This window comes from Nannospalax galili, unplaced genomic scaffold, assembly GCF_000622305.1.
Source record: "Nannospalax galili isolate Female #2095 unplaced genomic scaffold, S.galili_v1.0 scaffold302, whole genome shotgun sequence".
NCBI lineage: Eukaryota > Metazoa > Chordata > Mammalia > Rodentia > Spalacidae > Nannospalax > Nannospalax galili.
Window position 1 is genome coordinate 36,540 of NW_008350120.1, and position 12,882 is coordinate 49,421.

A 12,882-nucleotide genomic window follows, 5' to 3' on the forward strand; every position below is an offset into this window, starting at 1 on the left:
TCCCTCCACTGACCCTTCCATAATGATCCCAGGAGAGAGCCATTTCCACATGCAAGACCCTCACACCATCCACACTCCCTGCTCCCCTACTGCCAAGGGAAGGGAGGTTCAGGTAAGTGTGAGGCAATTTGAAACTATCCTTTGCTTTCTGATGCCTGGAGGCAGATATGGGGGTGGTCTAGAACGCAAGTACAGAGGGGAGGTAAGAAATAGGACTTCCCCAGTCTAAGTCTCACAGGGAAAGGGGGTGCTGGCCTCCTTGCCCAAGTCCACCTGGCAGATGCAGTTACTTCCATGTCCTACAGCCTGGGTGTGAGGTGCTTCTTTTGCCCGACTGGCTTCTTCCACCTCCACCCTGACCCATAGGATGTTCCCACAGGACTTGTTCACGGGCTGGTCTTGCCTCTTTCTCTGTTCCCATTCACACCCTCCCTAGCCCAGGGTCCATCTTGCCACGTGTGTCAGAGCCACTGTGGTTATCAATCTGTCCACGGTTCTTTCCTAAATCACACAAAAATAACGAAGAAGCAAGTGATACCAATAAAACAAGCTTTATTGGGGGCGTTTGCTGGAGCACAGAGATGATGCACAGAGGAGAGTTCTGGATTGGCTCCCGAGGGTTTCTGACTCCTGGATTTCTGCTCTTCCCTGTCTATCTTCTGCTCTAATCACCAAGGTTTTCTCTTACATGCTGATGAGCTCATGCACATTTGGTCCAACTACACTTAACTCACAAGAGAAGAAGAAGGTATTATTCACCCCCTCCCTTGGAAGAACATACACAGTTCAGAATTAGTTATTGTGCACATGTAACCATTACATCAACGCCTCACAAAAGCTTAGAAATGGGATGGCAATTATAATATAGTTATCAAACATAACCTATTATAATACTTTATATCATGGGAAAGCCTAACTGGTGGTCAGGCCTCTGTTCTCTCACTGCCATCTCTGTCCATGAAGCAGTGCAAACACCCCAATAATCATCATGTCTGTCGATGACTCACTGTGTTGCCCCGCCTCTGACTGACTCCCATTGTTAGAAGTGCAGTTTACACAGACAAAAGCCCCAGTCCTGCAATCAAGATCTTTGGTTCTGTCAGGGATGGAAGGTCCCATATGAAGGCATTGTGTTGTTTAGGTAAACAAAGGGAAGACCCAAGTGTTAGGGAAGAAACCACGGTAGACTCAGGATGTTAGCTGGGCACCCTGAACTGTTCCCCACTCCTTGGTACACCTGAAACTCTGTTCTGGGGACTTGGAAGTATTCTGTACAGAGGGAGTAAGCAATGACGGCTGGATACAGGATGCTACTGTTGATGGATCTCCTGCTCATGTCCAGCCTGACCTCAGATGGATGCCCTCCCCATCAGGTGTTTGAAAGTCTTATGGGCATCAGGATTTGGGACAGCCTTTCTAGCCAGGGCTCTGTGGAGAACCCCTCAGAACCTTGCTCTTGAGTTGAAATGTTCTGCTGGGAGCATTGGGAAGCCTTATTATTGTAACAATGGCCGTCATTTTCCCACATGATCGCTTCAATTTTCTCCATAAGGTCCTCCAGCTGAGCCTCCTGCTCCTTGCCCTGTGCCCTGTTGTTGAAGCCACAATGTCGCCGCTCACACGTCACATCCAGTTTAACCAGGTTCTGATTGTCAGTCTCACGCACATAATCATCCAAGGAGCCTCCATCCAGGTCTTCCTTCCGTGTGAACACCAGGATGGTGTAAGCCAGGATCCCTTCTCCAAAGATCTTCTCCAGGCGTCTGACAACCAGCTGGTCCTCCTCTGTAAACCGGCCCAGCTGTGTCACCAGGAGTACGGCGTGGAGCCCTGGTGAGGGCAAGCCTTGAAAGATCTCCTCAGGCTGGACGTGAGGTGACAAAATGTCTGGGGTGTCGATCACCTCGAGCGCCTTCTCTCCCCACTCTCGGCTCCCTCTCTGCAAGGTCATGGTCACTGGTCTAGGGCTAAGTTTGGACTCAAATACTTGCCTTCCAAGGATGCTGTTTCCTGTTGCACTTTTTCCAGTTCCTGTTTTCCCCACCAGAATGAGGTTCAGTCTCTGTGTGGTAGATTCTTCCTCTTTGTTAATTTCTCCTAGAATTTAACAAAACAGAAGGAAATGGAGTGAGAGCCCATCCTCTCTATCAGAAGCTGTGACCCTGGGTATGCTGTGTTATCTAAGAGGCAGACTGTCCCAGGATGAGGTGGGTAACAGAGACAAGCATCTGTCCCTTAGACCAACTCTGGGCTCACTTTCTTAGCCTACATCTTGAAGGAAGGAGACTGAACAATTCTACCCAGTGGGACACAAGACCCATTAATTGAGAGAGGACACTTACAGATGCCAACCAAACACCGGTTGACTTAATGCCCAAGACTTTTAGATATTCCTGAGGCTGGAGGCCAAGAAGGAAATGCCCTCTCCTGGCCTTCCAGGTGCTAAGACCCAAAGCACATAAGAAAGTGACAAGTAAGGATGTTACCCTGATGGGTCTCAGGCCAAAGAATGTTACCTTCACCAAGGCAGACAGGCTCTTCCTTCTTAGTACCTATAGGTTTTTCTGCTGCCTGCAGACCTTGTTGGGTTTCTCCAGTCTCTCCAAGGGAGACATGAATTTGAGTGGATACATGAGAGTTCGAATAACGTAGCTGGTCAGTACTCTTCCTCTCTTCCCCGTCAAGGCAAAGTTGGGGGGAAGGCGTAACTTCCATCTGAGCAGGTGGAGCCAGGCCCAATGCATCATGAGATGTAGAGGGAAGTTCTAAAAGCAGTGTCGAGCCTTGCTCTGTATAAGCAGAGGTGGAAAAGAAAGCACATGTCAGTAATTTTCCTGTGTGGTAAATTAACATGACACTTTTTCTGATGGCCAGGCCCTTTAAGTTCATAAAGAAAACTAATCACTCATATTAAGGATGTTCAGGCGTAGTCACCAGGGAAGACCCTGATGGGTCTCAGGCCAAAGAATGTTACCTTCACCAAGGCAGACAGGCTCTTCCTTCTTAGTACCTATAGGTTTTTCTGCTGCCTGCAGACCTTGTTGGCTTTCTCCAGTCTCTCCAAGGGAGACATGAATTTGAGTGGATACATGAGAGTTCGAATAACGTAGCTGGTCAGTACTCTTCCTCCCTTCCCTGTCAAGGCAAAGTTGGGGGGAAGGCGTAACTTCCATCTGAGCAGTTGGAGCCAGGCCCAATGTATCATGAGATGTAGAGGGAAGTTCTAAAAGCAATGTCGAGCCTTGTCCTGTATAAGCAGAGGTGGAAAAGAAAGCACATGTCAGTAATTGTCCTGTGTGGTAAATTAACATGACACTTTTTCTGATGGCCAGGGCCTTCAAGTTCATAAAGAAGAATAACCATTCATATTAAAATATATAGTGAAGCAAAATAATCTTCTGGGTAGAAAAATATGGGAAGGCTTCTAGCACCCCTATATTGTCTCCCCAGGTGCCTGGTCCTGAATAGTGGCCTCAAAGGACATTCCACTTGCATGCTGCTGTCAACCACTGCAACTCACAAGCACCTGCTAAACACCCACGCAGGACTGACCTCCAGTGCTGTGAGCAAAGGCCAGTGTTTTCATCACACCCACCCCTGGCAGGTCCCTGCTCTTTGGAACTGGCATTTCTGACTGGACCTGTCAGGGGTGCTTTTAAGTTGTGCGGTATAAAGAAGAGGACTAACATAAAGTCTTGTTTCTGTTTGCATTATTTTGGCTGCAGTGTGTCAGTGCCTGAGGTGAGGGTCTTCCGTCTCTCCTCTTTCCACAGGTAGATCCATGTCTGCCTGCAGAGCCGTGTTCCACCCTAACCTCTTTCTAGTTCCCATCTGCTAGGAAAGTGACTGTACCTCCTGACGGCTCTTGTGTAGACTGTTGCAGCAGCTGCCCTGGGGGAGCCTCCTGGGGAATCTGTTCACATTTTTCTTCTTCCACCTAGAGGAAATAACAAATTTTATATAAGTTTTCAAATTTTTGCTTTTTTAAATTTTATTTCTTGTGTGTGTGTGTGTGTGTGTGTGTGTGTGCGCGCGCGCGCGCGCGCATGCACATGCATTAGCATGGGCATATGTGGGTGGAGCATGTGCCATGGTGCATATATAGAGGTTAGAGGACAAATTTCAGGGGTCGATCCCCCCCTTTCCTTGTGGATTCCCAGGATGGCACTGAGCTGGTCAGGCATTCATGGCAAACGCTTTACCCACTGTGTCATCTCACCAGCCCCATGAACTTTCTTAGTGCTTGTGTTTTAAGGGACACTTGCCTTTTGCCTTTCTCTTGTCAGATATAAATTATTTTGCACTGACTGGGGAGCAGTGCTGAATAAGGGATGAGGAGAAGGGGTATGAGACACACAGGCTAGGACCCCCCAACTGTGGTCCTCAGCACAAGCTAAAGAGACTTCATGTTATGTAGAAAAGAGCTGCTGGCCTAGACCTTGAGGACTGGATGGAATCTGTTTAGCTAGAGCTGTGCGTTGGGAAGATGACAAAGGGAAGGAGGACAGGGAGGACCCAGCAGAGGTGAGGGAGGAGGACTAGGTACAGATGCAGTGAGCCCCCATCCCATGAGTGTCAGACCACACAAGGCCTACGTCTGCCTAGAGGACAGGGGTAGGAAGCTATGAAGAGGGTCTGCTTCAGACCTGACCCCAAAGAGAACCATTCAGGCTTTTTTATCAGTGAGGAATGGCAGGTCTGAGAGATGGTAGCTAGGTGCAGCAGTTACCAAGAAGGTGGCAGCCATGGGGACCTTCACAGTGCAAGGCAGAGCCCTCCTGGGAACTGGGCACCACCTCAGTGTGCAATGGAGATATGGTCTGGTTAGGATGTTCACGTTGCCTTGACATTATGTGCCCCTACAGAGTGAATTTTGGGCCTACACCTGGAGAGTCATGAAGGTCTCTTCCTCTCCAGTGTCTCAACATATTCACATTTTTAGATCAACCCTAGTCTTCCTTGGAAATTAGAGCCACCTCATCATCCACCAGGAACTCCCATCGCTAATCTGATGAGAGAAGGATGTGTGCTTGTCAGGGATACAGGTAGCTGAGGAACGTCTGCGGCTTCCTGGAAGAGAGAGGAAACAGTCCCAAGCGGACAGCCTCACTCAGACCTGGGCAGCTGCATGTTAGCAAGAACTTTGCTCCAATTGCCTTGGGGCCCTCAGTAACAAGAAAATCACTGTCTATCTTTCGACAGACAGCCTAAAAAATGCAAACTTCTCAGTCTTTAATTCTGGCTTCCTTACATCCCAGGGGAAACTGAGGCAGCGTTTTATTGCTAACCATATCCTTTCTTAGAACAGGTGGTTCCATAGAAAACAGTGCCCAGTATGTGAGGCCGGGGGTGGGGGTACAGAGCAGAGGAGGCACCTGGGAGCAAAACTGATGGGCCCTGCACTGTGCCCAGTGTAGTCAGAGACAGAGTCTGTACCCTCAGAGCCTCACGGCCCCACCCCAGGCCCTGCCTTGAGCACATACCTTGGTCACACTGCGTTTTTTGACTCTAACTCAGATAAGAGAGATATCACCCTGGTTATTTTGCTCAGGCAGAAAGCGAAATTCGTAGAAGTGTTTTGCCAAGCATTAGCTACCGGGGGTGGGGAGTCCAGCTCAGGGCTAGAATACCTGCTCAGCATAGGCAAGATTGTGGATTCAATTGCACAATACTGAAAGAAAATGATAAACATTAGCGCTAAGTTTGCCCCAGAGCACAAAGTTTTGCTGACTTTTTAGTTATAGGTTTTGTTGTTTTTTTTTTTAGCTAAAGTACTCAATTTTATTTAGACACCTATCAAGTGGGAAAATACTTTAATTCGTGGTTTTTTTGCATTTTTATTGAATTTTTGCAATTTTTATACAATAGTTACAGCTCTTTCTATCATACCACATACATACACAGAAATGTGTACCTACACAGCCAACTACATGTCTATAAACACACATGGATACAACACGTATGCATACACAAACAGTACACAGTTATGTGAATGTGTATATAATCCAAACATGATACATACCATGCTGACATACATGTAAACATGAATGTAAACACATAGCACATATACCATTTACACAACTGAAAACACAAACATAAATACAACACATACATATACAGAAAAAGTACAGATACATATGTAAACACATATACAATCCAAACACATATACGATCCAACGATACACAAATAGAGCATAGACACGCACACACGCACACACGTGGACTTACCACTGAGCTGGCTGACAGGCAAGAGGAATGGCTGGATGTTCCGTCTTCTGTGGTCACACACTCTTGTGAGTTCTCCGGCTTTCCTTGTGGATCTGACACACAGTCCCTTTGGGAGAGTGAACAGTGTGAAGTCTCCAAGGTGTGTGCGCTATCGGAGGCCATGCTGCGTTCATAAAGCCAATGTGCTCTTACTGGTATTTTTCAGCAAAACATGACCCAAGCTCAAGACCTGCCCTCAGCAAGAGCGACTGTGACTGTGAGAGGAGAAACAGGAAGTGGGCAGCACACAAGTCAAACACTTCTGCTTACAGCCAGTAGAAAAAAAGAAAGAAAACAAACAATACTTGTGTCATGGTTATTTTTATCCTGATCCAGCAAAATCAGGCTCAGGCTTAGGAAGCAATACATCTCAAAAAAGCTTGTCAGGGACACGAACTCCTGATCCCACATTTTTGGGCTGAGCATACTTCCCGGAGAGCTCCTATAGGCTCCATACTGAACAAACACTCACTGTCTCTTTTCTTCTCCAAATCCTTCCTATGTATTTCTCAAAACAAAGCATGGAAACGCATTCTTTCTAAGAGATAAACCACCGATAAGACCTTTAGATGTTGTGTGATCTGGAAAACGTGTGCTCTGACAATGGAGAATGTCATGACTGTAAAATTGCAGAGGACACTGTTATGAAGAGAGATGGTATTTTAGAGACTAACGGAAAACAAACAAAAACTTTAGGATCCTCAAAAAGGGAAAAAAAAAACAAAAACACATTTTCTAGGTCCTTCCCCACAGATGGGATCACCATAATAAAAGAAAAGGAAGACCACTGGGGGCTGGAGAGATGGCTCAGAACAGGCTCACTGACTGTTCTTGCAGAAGACCCAGGTTCTATTCCCAGCACCCACATGGCAGCTAACAACTGTCTGTAACTCCAGCTCCAGGGGATCTGACAGCCTCTTCTGTCCTCCTCAGGCATGGTACAACACAGATACACTTACCTACATGCAGGCATAACACTCATATACATAAAATAAAAATGATAAATAATTTTTTTTAAAAAAAGTAAGACCACTAAAGGCTGGAGATGGTTCGGTGGTTAAGAGCACATGCTACTCTTCCAAAGGACCCAAGTTCAGTTCCCAGCACCACGTCAGTGACTCACAACCTTCTGTAATCCCAGCTCCGAGGAATCTGACTTCCTTTTCTGCCTCCACAGGTACCTGTACCCATGTGCACATGCCTACATACAAACACACTCCATACATATGATTTTCAAGATAAGTAAATACTTTGAAAAAAGAAGGCCACTGAAGGAAAGACTTGAGTGCATCTGACCATTGTTGATAAAATAGTTGCCATGGTATTTTAAAATACTAAGATGCTGCCCAAGGTCTCACTCAGTCTATAATAGTACTGATATCTCTTGCTCTGCCCTAGTTGATACAGGAGGCCTTTACCACAACTGTTACATAGTGTATAAATCAGGGGTGCCCGAGCTTTTGCTTCTCTGGGCCACACTGGGTGAAGAAGAATTGTCTTGTACCACACATTAAATTCACAAACATTAATGAAAGCTGATGAGAAAAAAAAAAGTCTGTGTATAACTTTCATGCCCACCACAATGGATAAGCATAAAAAGCCCTTACATAATAATTCTAATTGTTCAGTGCCATGCTTGGAGGGTCTTTTTAAAATCATCAGACAGTCCCAATAGAGAAAATGAACATATCTAAATCATAAAACTTCATTGATTTTTTAAAATAATTTTTGCTATAAAAGTAAAAGAAAAAAAAGCAACATAAACCCGTGAGCTGGTTGACTTTGTATCTGAGAAAGCAACGCATCAGTATCTGGTTCGATGGAAGTGGTGGCAATTCTCAGTGAGCTCTCTAAGCACTCATCAGGTTTCACGGGGTCTAATTTTACTCCTAGTGTGCCTCATTCTCGAAAATAGTTGTTCACAGATACAAGCGCTGGCTGCCAAAAAACTACAATGTGAATAAGACGTGACTGTGGAGTGAGGGATATCCGTCTCTGGAAAGCCTGATAAAGCGGCATAATCCACATCAGTATCTGGTTCGATGGAAGTGGTGGCAATTCTCAGTGAGCTCTCTAGGCACTCATCAGGTTTCACAGGGTCTAATTTTACTCCTAGTGTGCCTCATTCTCAAAAATAGTTGTTCACAGATACAAGTGCTGGCTGCCAAAAAACTACAATGTGAATAAGACGTGATTGTGGAGTGAGGGATATCCGTCTCTGGAAAGCCTGATAAAGCGGCATAATCATCTTTTTTTTCCTTAAGTTGAATGTCAGATTAAAGTTCTATATATTCCATTTGAAAATGCATTTCAATTAAAAGTTCCACTAAAAGTATTTATAATGATTAATAATAGAGACGAAAACATACAAAAATATTAATTTCCCCCAGATCTTCAAATCTGTTTTTAAAACCTTGTATGAAATCAAGGCTACATATTTTTCTCTGCTGTTCACAGGACTGTGTGAAGTCAGCATGTCAGTGCATAACACTGACTTTATTTGAGCTCCCATAATTTCATTTCCATTTGGAATGCTGTTATGATTTGAAACACTGCATTGATGGTTTTAACCATGAAGAAGATGCATGTTTCACTCATGTAAGTGAGTAGTTTATACACTAAAGAGGCTATGTCTATAAATCATTTTTTTATCCTCAAATTTGGGACAAATTTCTGTTTTGATACTCTAAACGACTTGATAATGTGCTATAAATGAAAAATCTTTTCAACATTTGGCCTCAACTTGGTCATTGTAATCTGGAAAAGTGAATGACCGCCATAGTCAGTATGAGCACTCTGAAAGAATTCCTGGACTTGGTGATTTAGTTCCCTGGCTTCAGGAAATTCACAATCTTGAATTCACATAGAAAATTATCTATGTGATCCTTTTGATTTTTTGAATGTAGGCACTTAGAGTTATAACTTCCCTCATTTGACTGCTTTTAATGTGTCCCAGAAGTTTTGTTCTAGAGGTGTTGTATTATCATTTTCATCTACTTCCTGGAATACTTTTCTTTCTTTCTTAATTTCTTCTTTGCCTCATTCATCATTTAGGAGTGTGCTGCTTAATTTCCACAAGTTTGTGTAGTTACTAGAGCTTCTTTTGCTGTTGATTTTGTTTTATTGTGTTATAGTCTGTTAGAATAGATGGAATTGTTTCAATTTTTTTTGTATTTGTTGAGAATTGTTTTATGCCCCAGTATGTGACCAGTTTTAGAGAAACTTCCATACAGTAATGAATAGAAATTATATTCTCTGATGCTTGAGTAAAATATTCTGTAGAGGTCTGTTAGGCTCATTTGATGTATGATCCATTTAATTCACATTTCTCTGTTTGTTCTCTCTATTGGATAAAGTAAGGTATTGAAGTCCTTACTATTACTGAGTTGTGGTTAATCTGTGTCTTAAAGCCCAGCAGCACTGTTATTATGAAACTGGGTGCACCAGTGTTTGGTGCATATATGATCATAATTGTTATGTCTTTGTGGTCCATTGTTCCCTTGATCAGAATGTAGTCACCTTCTTTATCTCTTCTGATTAATTTTAATTTGAAATCTATTTTGTCAGATATTAGAATAGCAACTCTTGTTTGTTTCTTAGTGCCATTTGCTTGTAACATTTTTTCCCATCTTTTCAACCTAAGGTGCTGCCTCTTCTTGGTTATAAAATGAAACTTTTATACACAATAAATAGGTATATTTCTTAATTAGTTCAACTAGCCTGTTTCTTTTGACTGAGAAGTTGGGACCATTGATAGTTATAGTTATTATTGAAAGGTGTGTATTGGTTACCGTCACTTTATTTTCTGTTTGTGTTCTTAGTCTTATTTCTGTTTCTGTACTTTAGACCTTCAATTGTTTACTTTCTGTAACCACTTTGTATAGCAATTTCTTTCTTTGGTCCTTTGTATTGCTTCAAATATTCTCTGTAGGGTTAGTTGGGTGGACATGAATTGTTTCAGCCTGTTTGTATCATGGAAGATTTTTCTTTCTCCTTTGACTATGAAAGGTAGTTTTGCTTTGTAAAGAATTCTGGGTTGAGGACTCCAGAGACCATTGTGGAAGAGGGAGCAGAGAGATTGTAAGAGCCAGGGGAGGAAGTGCATGACTGTAAGGAAACAGAGTCTTACAAGGCCCTGGGACCTTGCTCATATGAACTTATAACAATGGTAACAGCATGTACAAGACTCATGCAATCTCAATCAAACAAAAACCAGCACAGAACTGAGGAAACAGGCAGGAGGCCACAACTTTGGTGAGGAACTATTGGCAGCTGATCACTGAGGGATAGTTGATTTTCTTTAAGGGAGTGATGCAAGACAGGCTGAACAGACTCCAGTGGATGAACTCACACCAAGGGATATCTGGGTACACAAATTTGACTCGATAGGCCTTAACATATATGACAAAATCTGGTGGGTGGGCTCGGGGCAGGGGGCAACTAGGGGAAGGAGTCTAAAATGATTAAGATGTACTATATGAAATCCACAAAAATTCAATAAAAAAATATTTTTAACAAAAGAATTCTGGGCTGGCAACTCTGGTCGTTTAGAACTTAGAATACTTTACTCCACACTTTTCTGGCTTTCATAGTTTGTATTCAAAAGTCAGCTGTAATTCTGATGAGTTTTCCTTTATATGTAACTTTTTTTCTTGCACCTTTCAGTACCTTCTCTTTACTCTATGCATTTAATGTTTTCACTATGATGTGCCAAGGGGAGTCTCGGTTCTGGTCCTGTCTCTTTGGTGTTCTGTGAGCTTCTTGTATCTGTACGGGTATGCCTTTCCTTAATTTAGGAAAATTTCGCCTATAATTCTGTTAAAGATCTGGTCAGTGCCGTTGACCTGAGATTCTTCTCCTTCCTCTGTGCCTATAATGCATAGATTAAGTCTTTTGATGGTTTTCCACATCTCCTTTGTATTCCATTGCTGTGCTTTATTTTTTCATATTCTTTGCTTGAGCAGTCCAGTTCTTCAGACTTATCATCCAGTCTTGATATTCTGATTTCCATTTCATTTTCATTCATTCTGCTTGTAAGACTTTCTCCTTATTGAGTTTTCCAGTTCCATATTTATTTCAGCTTAAGTTTTCTTCGATATTTCTATCTCTTGTGAATTCTCTTTCCAAGTCCTGAGTTGTCTTTATTGTTTCATTCATCCATATATTTACATTTTCTTCAGCCTCAGTCAGGAGTTTATCCCTTATCCTTTCTGAGTCCTTTGAGTTGTTTCTGTGTTCTTTAAAGTCATTGAATTCTTTGATCATGTTTATGATTGTTCTTTTAAATTCTGTGTCCTGGTATTTCTCTGGATAGTTATTGTAATACACTTCTGTAGGACTGGTGGGTTTTGGTGAGAACATATTATCTTTACTTTTCATATTATTTATGTTTTTGCATTGTGGTCTAGGCATACAGATTTCTTTTGTTGACTATGTGTCTAATATGCAGTTCTAGCCTGTCTTTGTTTAGTTGAAGCTTGGTTCTGTTTATACTGTTGGTGTAGCTTGGTTCTGATGGGATATGAATAGTTAGTTGATCTGTGCTTTGAATTCTCATTGTTTTATTTTATTTTTTTTAATTGGTGGGACAGAATGGTTTCAAGCTGGCTACTCAAGAGCTCAAGAGATACCTGGCAGGGTGAAGGAGCTTAGGCCCAATTTGAGTCTATGGGGATCCAGTGACTTGGATCTGGAAGGATAGTTCAGAGCTCTCGGGCAGGATGAGCAGGAAGGGGCCTAGGCCCAAGGGGAGCAAGGGGACAGCATTGGGAAAATGTAACTAGCTAAGCAGTGTAGATGTGACCCCTGGAGCAGAAGAATGGAGCTGGCCCAGGTGCAGGGGGATCCAGATACAGTTGATGAAGTCCAACTTAGGAGGCTAGTTGGGTGGACTCAGGCAGGACGAGCAGGAGGAGGTCCAGGCCCAAGGGGTGGAGGTAGTATGGAGTGGGTCTAACCAGATAAGCGGAGTAGACATGAGCCCTGAGGCAGGAGAATGGAGTTGGTCCGGGTACAGGAGAAGAACACATAGTCACCATTTTCTACAAGATGGCCTTAGTTTCCCAGACCTTCAGCAGCTCAGGCCAGTGGCCAGCCTGGTGTTTAGCTGCTAAGAATTTGATGTTTATTACTGAAACTTAACTGGACACAACCTGTCTGGTACAGGATACAAATCTAAGATTCTGGTGTTTGGCTTGTTATTTTGTTTTGTTTTATTTTCCCTAGACTCTCACTTTTGGTGATTTCATTTTTCTAGAGGAAGTTTCATAATTTTTTATTACAAACTTAAATATGGAAATCATAGGGACAGAAGTCAGGTGGTTTTTTTCAAGAGAGGGTTAGTTTGTATTTTACCAGAGCTGAGGAGCTGGTGCTGACTACTTTATCCCCTTCTGAGGTCTCTGGACTTATTCACAGCTAAGTGAAAATTAGCTAATACCTCTAGTCATCATCCAAGCAACTAACTTCCCCCTGAGTTTATACCTCACAGCTCCCATCTCAATTTTTAACTGCTTTCTTTTTCTTTATTTCTCTTTTTTTTTTTTTTGGTCTTTTTGAGACAGGGTCTCTCTGTAGCCCCAGCCGCCCTGGAACTCACTATGTAGACCAGGCTGG

At 43.1% G+C, this 12,882-nt stretch overlaps 1 protein-coding gene across 1 annotated transcript; it reads right to left on the bottom strand.

Annotated features, from left to right (window-relative positions):
• Nucleotides 1-563: 563 nt before the first annotated feature.
• Nucleotides 564-6,471, bottom strand: Gimap6 (GTPase, IMAP family member 6). The gene is given in 6 exon segments (XM_008847280.3): nt 564-1,497; nt 1,499-2,097; nt 2,517-2,789; nt 2,975-3,247; nt 3,853-3,937; nt 6,229-6,471. Coding segments are annotated over 6 exon segments (1,473 nt in total). The 5' UTR covers nt 6,391-6,471; the 3' UTR covers nt 564-1,416.
• Nucleotides 6,472-12,882: the final 6,411 nt, after the last annotated feature.